This window comes from Carya illinoinensis, chromosome 13 (genome assembly GCF_018687715.1).
Source record: "Carya illinoinensis cultivar Pawnee chromosome 13, C.illinoinensisPawnee_v1, whole genome shotgun sequence".
Taxonomy (NCBI): Eukaryota; Viridiplantae; Streptophyta; class Magnoliopsida; order Fagales; family Juglandaceae; genus Carya; species Carya illinoinensis.
In genome coordinates, this window is record NC_056764.1 from 31,467,098 (window position 1) to 31,478,204 (window position 11,107).

Consider the following 11,107-nt stretch of genomic DNA (forward strand, 5'->3'; position numbering starts at 1 on the left):
CTGACCAGTGTTTGGTTGGAGAACTTTATAGCAATTTCTGGAGCTGGTACCAGGATGGTGTCGTCCCATGTTAGAGTTTTTGTTTGTTCAACGAGTAGGTCAACACTTGATTTTTCTCTCTCTTTTGACATGGGTCGGTGATGGTGGGTAGAAGATGGGGGATGTTTAGTAGGTGAAAGATTCTGGAGGTAGGGTATAGGGAGAGGTTGGTGAGGGTTAGGTGGGGGTCGTAAAGGGGGAGACTACGAAAAGGAGGAGAGAACTCATCTTTAGGGAGAGAGCAGTGGATACCATTTCGATTATTTTTTGTAAAGAGTTTACAATAAAAAGAGTAATATGTTGAATATTATAACGTGCACCGAAATAAATAATTCCAAACAAATATATTGAATATTATGAAACCTACCTAATGCATATGCCAAATGCATATACTTAATGAAATGTTAAGATAAGAGGATTATAAAAAGATCCAAAATGCATCTTAGCCACAATAGTTCGCCAAATGTAGAGTGAATTGTTCATCTATCTAATTTTTCTATTCATTCTTTCTCTTTCCGTATTTCATTTTTTGTTTCTTAACCAAGTATGTGAGAAAAAAAAAACTATATTATGGGAATATTCTTGTAAGAGTGATGCTACTTTGTAATCATTGGGCGTGCCCTATAGACTAAATGTTACTTTCTATTTTTTTTTTTTCACATTTTTAAAATATATTTAAAAAAATAAAAAAATATACCAATACATTAATATTCACTTTCACAACTATTAAGTAAAAAAATAAAATTAAAATATATGAGCGGTCAAAATGAAGAAGTAAATTCATAGGACACACTAATATTTTCCTTCTTGTAATATACTAATTTTGTTTCTCATTTATTTATTTATTTTTGATTTAAGTAAATTTTGCTATTTTGATTGTAGATAGACATGTCACAATCATATTAACATATGAGAGGACATTGCAAATATTGAAAAATATGGAGTTGTTACAAATTTATTAGCAGTTAGAAGAAAATAATATACTTTTTAGTTTTCAATATAAATTAAAAATAAAATTTATATAATATAGAAAAAGAATAGATAAATTGATGATACATTGAAAAATTTATTGAGAAATAAATTTGTAGTCATGCAAATCACATTGGAAAATAAATTTGTAATTATGCAAATCACGCGTATTATTTTTAAAAAATATAAATAAATATAAAATTTATATGAAAAAATTAATTTTTAACGATATATTTTATTTTACTTTTTTAAAAAGAATGTATGAATTTTAGATGACTTCTTACTCTTTAGATATACCATTGGTCTAACAAATACAATCATTACTTCTAATAAGCAAATTGGAATCCTAAAAAGCAAAAAAATAAAAACACAAAGAAAAGGAAAATAAAAATAAAAATATGTAAAGTGAGGTAGATTTGATTCCGCATGCACACAACGGTTCATTCCAATTTCCACGTTCAAAAGGTCCCGAAAATGAGAGGGAACATTTCCCGCCAACCTTCTCTCTCTAGAAAACTCTCCCTCTCTCAAACCCTAGCACCACCACCTCGACACCCATCTCCACTCTACTCTTCTGCACCACGTCCATGGCGGATACCCCAAAGAAACCCCTCCGTTCCCCGAGAAACTCTAAACTCCAATCCCAGTTCAACTCCAAACCCTCACCTTCTCTCACCCCTGTGACCCCGCGAAACCTATCCCCTCGCAGATCCACCCGGCGAACCTCTCTACATTTCAGTCCGGACACTCCCCACAAACTCATCAACCGTACCGAAATTCCCAATGAAGACTCCGCAAGAACCCCAAGACATGTTAACAACATCGCGGACAGATCTGTTCCAACGTCCCGGGAACCGATCAATAAAGCCGAAGAACTGGGTGCATATTCCCCCAGAAATGCGAACTTGGTTAAAGCACCAACATCCGCGAAAAGGAGTGGAAAATCGAGACGCAAAGATGGTGGAGATTTCGTCGAAGTTGAGGTATCGTTCTCGCCGGTGTCACCAGAACAGTCGGAGTCCACGAGGAGGAAGAGGAAGAGGGGGGGTGGGAGGGAGGTGGTCACGAGAGCAATGGCTTCTTTGAAGTCCGAGAAGAAGAGCGACTCGGTACCGCCACGGAGGCGGGCCACGAGGCGGGTGTATTATAAGAAAGTGGTGTATGATGGGGGCGAATTTGAGGTGGGGGATGATGTGTACGTAAAGAGGAGGGAGGGAGCAAACTCGGATGATGAGGAGCCGGAAAGGGAAGAGTGTAGGGTGTGCTTTAAGACCGGCAGAGCTGTGATGATTGAGTGCGATGATTGTTTAGGTGGGTTTCATTTGAAGTGCTTGAAGCCACCATTGAAGGAGGTGCCTGAAGGGGATTGGATATGCGGGTTTTGCGAGGCTCGCAAATCGGGCAAAGACGTTGAGCTCCCAGTACCGCCAGAGGGGAAGAAGCGGGTGAGAACAATGAGGGAGAAATTGCTTTCGAGTGATTTGTGGGCTGCCCGTATCGAGAGGTAGTAGCCTTTTTCTAAGTTGAACGATGTGAATTTATAATTTTGCTCTAGTTGTAAACTGTTAACGTGTGTGGATTTGATGACTCATTGGTTGGAGGTTCACAGCATATGGAAAGAAGTGGATGGTAGCTTTTGGTGCCAGGTGCGTTGGTATATGATCCCGGAAGAGACTGCAGCTGGAAGACAACCTCATAATTTGAGGAGGGAGCTTTATCGGACGAATGATTTTGCTGACATTGAGGTGATAGACGATATTTTATCTTGATTATTTAGTAAAAATACTAACATGGTTCGGATTCTTTAAACTGCCTAGCATTGTGTTTGAGAAATTGCTCTGTGATGTGGTACAGTACATTATTCGTGCGCAGCAATTTGTGTGTATTTGATACTCATACAATTCTACACCTATTCTATAATATGGTAAATGCTTTCCTCAGTCATTTGTTTGAGGTGGGAATCTCAATTCCGTATTTGGAAACAAATAAGTGAGATAATAATGCCTAGAAACATATAAATTTAGGAGGAAAAAAAAAATGAGAGAAAGCGATGGATTTAACTACCATTATGGGTGTGAATGGATGTGGATGTGAATTGTATGCATTTAAATATAGTGACACAGAGTCACTGACATCTGGCCATTATTAAAGGCTCAGCAAACAAAAGAGAAATGTTGGACAACCAAAGTATTCATACCTACCAAAGCAAGTTCAAATTATCTAGTTTAACAAAGCATTTCTAAACCAGGTGTGGTAAAGTATATTGAGAAGCTTCAAAGTGACTTTTTGGAATTGTGTGGAGGATGAGTCTAAGTGCCATATAGTTAGTTGGCTACAATATGCACTCCGATTTCCTACAACTGTTTGGGGTTTAAGAACCTGATTGTGTTGAGTGAGTACTACTGGGGGGATCAGGCCTTGAAGGTCGGTACTGACAATTGTTTAGAATCTCTTCTTGCAAGGAGACATCAGTGGCAATCCACGTCAGTGTAGGATAGGAAATGGTTTGGTTTCTCCACTTCTTAATCTTCTCTAACATTTAGGATGAAAGAAACCGAGAGGATAAAATGGGGTGGATTCCTTCCAGCAGAAGGGAGTTTTAGGTCAAATAATTCTATCAAATTCACATCCTGCAACACCGTAGTCATTCACGGTAGCCTTGTTTGTTCGGATGATGGATCTAGGGAAGATCTTGATGATAATTTGAGGAGGGGACACATAATGGTGACAGATTGATTTTTTATGTGCAAGAAGAGTTTAAAAACCATTGACCATCTATTGCTTCACTGTAAAGTGGCAAAGACATGGTGGATCTCAATCTTCCACCCTTTTGGGTTTGAGTTGGGTGCTACCCCAACGGTTGGTGGAGTTAATGATGGCTTGGGGAGGTAAACTGAGAGACAACTTGAGTGCGGATGTATGGAGGATGACCCTTTTTTCATCATGTGAAGTATTTGCAGAGTCTCTGAGTTCTCTCCCCTTAAACTAGGCATCCCTCCTATGTTGTGCCCTAACAATCTTTTAATAAAACGAGATAGACTTATAAAATAATCACTGCGAACTGGCCAATATGAGCAAACATTCATCAATAAATGTTTCCAATGTTCCCATTAGCAGACAGTTGAATTTGCCCCTATAAGCAGTTAAAAGTAGGGCATCGTGCTAATTTCTGAACCTAAATTACCACTTATTTTTAAAAGTTCTCTGAACAATTTGTTAAATAGTCAATTTGGCTCTTAAAGTTTGGAAGTAGCGTGAAAGTGAAAATTCCTCTCAATTTCTTGAAGTAGCTTTTAATGATAGTTGTAAGCACAAGTTTCTATTCTCTCTTGCCTATTATCCTTACACTCGTAATAATGCTTATGCACATTGCTGCAGATGGAATCTATTCTTAGACAGTGCTCTATCATGAATCCTAAAGAATATGCCAAGGCCAATAATGAAGGGGATGATGTTTTCCTATGTGAATATGAATACAACATTCATTGGCACAGTTTCAAGTGTCTTGCTGATATTGATAATGGTGAAGAGGTAAGCATTTCAGATGATAGAGGCAGCATTTGGGGTCTCCTATGATAACAAAATTGGATTAGAATTTAAAATTTATTGCTTACTGCACTTATCAAGTTTATGGGCTTTCTGTTATTTGGTAGGATGGCGAAGAAGCTGACAGTGATGAAGATTGGAAACTGTGCAAAGATTCAGATTCTGGTACCGATGAAGACATTGAATATGAAGAGGAGAACTTAAAGAATTTACTAAACAAGCTAGCCCCTCCTCACGTGTTGGCTGCAGTATGACAGCATTCTTTACTGTGAACTTGTGTCTTTTTAGCTAGTTTTTGTTTATTCAAAATTGAAGTAGTCTGTAATTAATACAGAACTCAAGGAAGGGGCAATTCTTTGGGCTTCAAAAGATAGGGACCAAGAAAATCCCTGAGCATGTAAGATGCCACAAGCAGACTGAACTAGAACGAGCAAAGGCAACACTTTTGTTAGCATCATTGCCTAAATCTCTACCTTGCCGGAACAAGTATGTGATAATTGAGATGTCATAGGCTTTCTTTGATGTTGAGTTTGTTCTTACTTTCCAATGAAAGACACATGTTTTTTCAGAGAAATGGACGAGATAACTACATTCATTAAAGGTGCTATCTGTGATGATCAATGTTTGGGACGTTGCCTCTACATTCATGGTGTTCCTGGAACTGGCAAGGTAGGCTCTAGCTATAATGAGTAAAACAGAATTCTGTTGTCTGAGACATGCTTCAGATTCTTTTAATTTTCTCCATGCATAAGCAAGTTTTATTTATTTGATAGTATCGTCATCATAAAACTGCAGACAATGAGTGTATTAGCAGTAATGAGGAATTTGAGGTCCGAAGTTGATGCAGGAAGTGTGAGACCCTACTGTTTTGTGGATATTAATGGTCTAAAGCTAGCATCCCCAGAGAATATATACAGGGTAAACATAAACAACGGGCCCTGTTTTCTTTTTGGGATTGCATTCTCTAGTTGCTATATAGTGTACCCTATTTTCTTTCAGGTTATATATGAAGCATTGAGTGGGCACAGAGTCAGTTGGAAAAAGGCTCTCCAGTCGCTCAATGAACGATTTTCGGATGGAAAGAAAATTGGAAAAGAAGATGACCGACCTTGTATTCTCCTCATTGATGAACTTGATCTTCTTGTTACCAGAAATCAGTCGGTAACTGGTTTATTTTGTGATTTGAAAATTTGTCAATCATAACTTAGTTATTTTGTTTTAGATATTTGATCAACTATAGAATGTGAAATATCCATGACCTTTTATGTCACAGGTTTTATACAACATCCTTGATTGGCCTACTAAAGCACATTCCAAATTGATTGTGATAGGTATGGTTTTATGTTAGTTAAGGATCCTTCCAGCTTAATGATCTATTCTTATAAAACTAGCAAAAATAATGATATTTTCTATTACAAGAGGCATCAAGAAAGTTTTAAGTAAGAAAATGAAAAATAAGATATTAAGGACAAAGATGAGGATGCTGATGGCTGCAATGTTATTTCTTTGTATGGATATAAAACCAGGAATAGCAAATACCATGGATCTTCCTGAAAAGTTGCTTCCTCGTATTTCAAGCCGTATGGGTATCCAAAGGCTTTGCTTTGGCCCCTATAACCATCAGCAACTTCAAGAAATTATTTCCAGTCGCCTTAAGGGCATTGATGCATTTGAAAAACAAGCTATAGAATTTGCATCAAGAAAGGTCAGTGTTTTGCTCTTTGTTTCATAACTGAAACTTGATTATTGTTTTCTTTAATTTCTCCTCCGCTGAATTGGTCGCACATGATAAAATCTCAGTGGATATATATCTTTTGTACTCAAATTTAACATTCTGTACTTGTATTCAGGTTGCAGCAATTTCAGGAGATGCGCGTCGTGCTCTGGAGATATGCAGGCGTGCAGCAGAAATAAAAGATTACCATATCAAGAACCTAATCTCAACTAATAATTCCGTTTCTTCAGGTATTTGGACTTCTGCTTTGTTTGCATGCGGAGGATTATCCCTCCAAACTTAGTTGAGTTTTTGGTTGTCGATTAAAATCTTTTCCTGGGTACATTGTGCTCATGTGCATGTAAAATGCTTTAACACATTTGTTCAGCGAATGTTGACTTTACATTGGGAAATAGATACTCCATGATTTTTCTTTGTCAATTGTATTTTTTCTTTATCAAGATGTTGTGATGTTCCATGTCCACTTAACTAGTAAAACTGTGTGAAGAAACGTGTGCCTGATCCTTTCCTGACCCACAGGGCGGAATCAAACCTGGCCAGCTTTAGTGGCTTTAAAGTAAAGCCACTGCACCATGAGAAGTCGGTTTTGTGTTGTTTTCCCACTACTTATATTTAATACATCTCTGCTTTCAAGGAAAATCACTTGTTGGCATGGTTGAGGTTGAAGCAGCTATCCAGGAGATGTTCCAGGCTCCTCATATTCAGGTGGGTTTCACATTTGGTTTATAATACGCTGAGAATAACGAATAGTGTTCTATTTTTGGTTCACAAATACACTGCATTTAGTTAAATGATAAATGACATGTTGGAAGATACCAAAATTTTCCAAATAAGGCATGTAAGGTTATGAGATATATATATATATATATATATTAATGTCAATACGGTATGAGACAAATTAGATGTGGATAGACAGACCATCTCAAGTTTAGCGTGCCGAGGGGAGAAGCTGTTTTCTTTTGAGATACCAGAATGGGTCTTGGAGAGTTGATTTTTTGTGAACATGATCACAGTTTGTTTCTTTAAGAACTGTTACAGCAGAGCAGCTACTCCTGAAGGATCAAAACTAGTACATGGCACAAATAATTAAATAACCACTTTCTGATTGCATGCCTTTTCTGCCACATCTGTGCACAAACAGGATTCAATTGCTAGTTTTGGCAATTACTATTTCTATAGGGGTGAGAATAATATTTTTTATTTATATTGTCCCTCTTGCAGATTGACAACCACCTTTTGATCTTCTAGTAACTACCTTCACAATGTTTTTTTTTTTTCTTTTTCTTTTTCAGGTAATGAAGACTAGTTCCAAACTGAGTAAAATTTTTTTGACAGCTTTGGTGCATGAGCTTTATAAAACAGGAATGGGCGAAACTACCTTTGAAAAGGTCAACTTCTCACTTAATCTTTGTGTTCTTCATTCCTGATTTGATGATCTTATAGATTTCTTTGCATCTTTGTCATTTAACGATGTGTAATTTCAAAGCAAAAACATTTTTGACTAATTAAGCTTGCTGACTAGTGGAAACCTTGGAGAATGTTTTTTATTCCTTTTTGTATCAGTTGAATATCTGGTACTCACGGACGAATATGAGACTAGGGGAAGACGCCAAGGTCTTAATGTAGTATTTTTTTACACAAAGCGGTTACAGGGATCACTGTTATTGAATATCTGGGGGTTTTATATATACTGAATTTTGCATTGTCCTTGCATGATTGACAAATTAGGGAACTCTGCAAAAATAAAAATCCTAGAGTGATTAGTTCGGCTGGTAATCCCTGAATAGCACGATTAGATACAGAATAAGCATGATTTTAGTTCACTGGATAACCAGCTGAGAATGTGGAAACTTTTCACTGAGCAGGAAGTTTTGGGTTACTATATGTGTGTATATCTTTAATGAGGTTTTATTTCTCTTGCAGTTGGCAATGACTGTATCATGTCTCTGTACAAGCAATGGAGAGGCATTCCCTGGATATGACACACTCTTGAAAGTTGGGTAAGTCATGTTATACTATTGTTTTCTTTCAAAAGACATTAGGAGGCAACATTTGTCTTGCAGTCGTAACCTCACTATTACTTTGACGTATAATTCAAGAAAACTACCGGTGACAAAGGGATCCTATAAAAAGAATTCTAAAAACTTACGTGACAAAGTGCCACATCATCAAACTTTTTTTTTTTTTTCCAATTCCCCCCCACGTCCTGAGTGACTAAGTTCCCCCTCCTCCTTTCCCAAACCTCTCCAGACCTGAGCCCAGAGAGAGAGAGAGATGAGATAGACGTGTACCCGCTGGTGAGGGGCAAAGGCGTCATGTCCTGCTAGAGAGAGAGAGAGAGATTCGTACCTTCTGGTGAGGGGTGACGACATCGGTGAGATGAAGATGCCTGGCGGTGCAGAGACGTTGGTGTCACGGGAAGTAGCGGCGGTGCTAGGTGCACGAATGGGGGGTCTTGGGGGTTTGGGAAAAGGGAGTGGGGAGGAGGGGAAGGGCAGTAGGGAGGGGGGAAAATGATTATAAAAAAAAAAAAAAACCTTAAACTGACATGGCATTGTGTCACATCAATTTGAGTAATTCAAAGTGCTTAAGGGAGTATGGAAACCACAGCTCACACACTCGTATGTTGGCGCACATCAATTTGTGAGTCCCTTTGTATTGCTTTATGTTGTCTCGTATACATATTTGATATCAGTTTTTTCAAAAACAATAATCACTCGTGTTTCACTTTGCATTCCAGGGTATTTTCTGGCCATTTTAGGGATGGCCCTTAACTTTTAGGGGTTAGCTCAGGTGGTAAAGATCTTGGGTTTGAGGGTATGCTCCCCTCAAGTCTATAGTTTAAATTTCCTCGGGTGAAAATAATTTTTAGGAGTTTTTGGACTGAAGAATTTTTCTCTTGAATTATTCGAAGTACACTCAGAGAAAACTCATTGTCGAAAGCCTGTGCACTCTTGGGATTAGTCTGGATGTTGTACTTAGACACACGGTGCCAATTAAAAAACAAAAATTAGGGATGGCCTTTTTATAGGTTTCTTATTATCGATTTGTTTAGATGCATCTGAATTTAAAATGGATTTCCATTTTATAATGTCATTTTGCTTATGAGTAATGCTACTCATTATCTTAATTCTCATCATCCTTTCATAATCTTATGATAGAACATTAGATGATGGGAAACTATTTATTATATTTTAGTTGTGAACCTATTATCTAATTGCACATCATGAAATGATGTAAAATAGATGGTGAATAGATTTTTTTTCTTTGCCTATATAGTGTGATAACAAAATGGTACTACTTTTGCTTCAATGGCCCCCTAAAATCTATAGAATGAAATGGAGCTCATTTAGCCATTGATGTTAATTTATTCCATGTTGAGTTGCGAAACTAAAATTCTAGTCTATTTTTTGGGGCAGCTGTAAGCTTGGTGAATGCAGAATTATTTTATGTGAATCTGGTGCTAAGCACAGACTCCAAAAGCTGCAGCTCAATTTTCCAAGGTCAGTTGTCTATCAGGCCCTCAGCTAAAACTGTTTGGAATTAGTGACCTGGCAAATTTTAATTAATGTATCTAGTTATACGAACATGAAAGGAAGGGTCTTCCATCCGTGCTTACACTAAGCCTCATTTTCTCGTCATTTTGGATATATTTGCACGTGCAAGAGCCACTAGAGTAGGGGATGTCAGTTGGAAATATATTCTATTCAGATAATACACATTCATTTACTGAAGTATAACCTCATTGGTCCTCTAAATACTGCATCTAGATTAGGAGAGTAATTTCTTTTCCAGATTTAAACTACCCCAGCAGGATCCTGCGCAATTCTGGAAATTCGTCAACCTCCTAGATTTATTGTTTATGATTGGATTGCCCTGTCCACCACAGTGCATGTGGCCTGTGGATTTGTTGGGCAATTTTGTAAGAATAGAGGTGGGAAGAAACAAACGTTTTCTTGGGTTAACAAATTATAACAATTACTGCATCACTATATTCCCTACTAGTACATTTTGTAATACTATTGAATGCTTTATACTCATGTTTCGATGTCAAAAGTGTAACACTATGCTTTCTTCATTAAATCGATCATTTATCCATCACAAAACTTGGACAGCAATTTAATTTTGAATGATTTCATTCTGTTCCGTGCAGTGATGACGTGTCATTTGCATTGAAAGACAGCAAGGATGTTCCTTGGTTGGCAAAGTATCTATAATTCAAGACTCCGGCAATACAAACAGAACAATTTTAGCCTTGGTCTACATTACTTTATTCTAAACTTCTATTCATTTATGTTATTTCCAGATTGGGAACTCACAATATCTTTATTTCCTTCTCTTAATTATAATAAACACAAGTTTATCTGGAGAAGGTGTATCTTGTTTTCTGAGGCATTGCTATATCCCCATTGGAAACAGTATGAGACAAACTGAGCAAAATCTGAGGTGAACTTTTGTTTCTGGACTACACATTCATCTGCACTATCCGTAACATTTTCTCTGCAACATGTTGCCTCACATCATTAGACTTTAGTTGAATATTGACCATCCAAATGTAAATTAATCTGGATTCTTTAGCATTGGCCTGTGACTGCTAGCTAGGGACATAGATTGTTCATAAATTATTTTCTGAACAAGATTGAAAGAAACACTACTGCCTTATTTGAATGTTGTGATGAGATGAGAAATCTGTAAATAGTAATGAAATGAAATGTGAATAGTAATAAAATAGTTTGATTTAAAATGTTTTATGGAATTTTGGAAAATGAGAGAAAATGTTGAATACAAAATTATAAAAGTTAAATATTGTTAAAATAT

The 11,107-nt window shown here is 37.1% G+C and overlaps 1 protein-coding gene and 1 non-coding gene across 2 annotated transcripts; both read left to right on the plus strand.

Moving 5' to 3' along the window:
* Positions 1-1,450: 1,450 nt before the first annotated feature.
* On the plus strand, positions 1,451-10,757 carry LOC122292986 (origin of replication complex subunit 1B-like). The gene is made up of 16 exons (XM_043101579.1): positions 1,451-2,512; positions 2,618-2,753; positions 4,387-4,539; positions 4,662-4,802; positions 4,889-5,040; positions 5,124-5,223; positions 5,350-5,472; positions 5,554-5,715; positions 5,828-5,885; positions 6,081-6,259; positions 6,405-6,519; positions 6,924-6,994; positions 7,582-7,677; positions 8,213-8,289; positions 9,709-9,792; positions 10,443-10,757. The coding sequence occupies exons 1-16, from the start codon at positions 1,596-1,598 to the stop codon at positions 10,504-10,506; spliced, it is 2,628 nt and encodes an 875-aa protein (XP_042957513.1). The 5' UTR covers positions 1,451-1,595; the 3' UTR covers positions 10,507-10,757.
* LOC122293076 lies at positions 4,447-4,524 on the plus strand. The gene has a single exon (XR_006237133.1). It is a non-coding gene; the product is annotated as a small nucleolar RNA snoR28 (small nucleolar RNA).
* Positions 10,758-11,107: the final 350 nt, after the last annotated feature.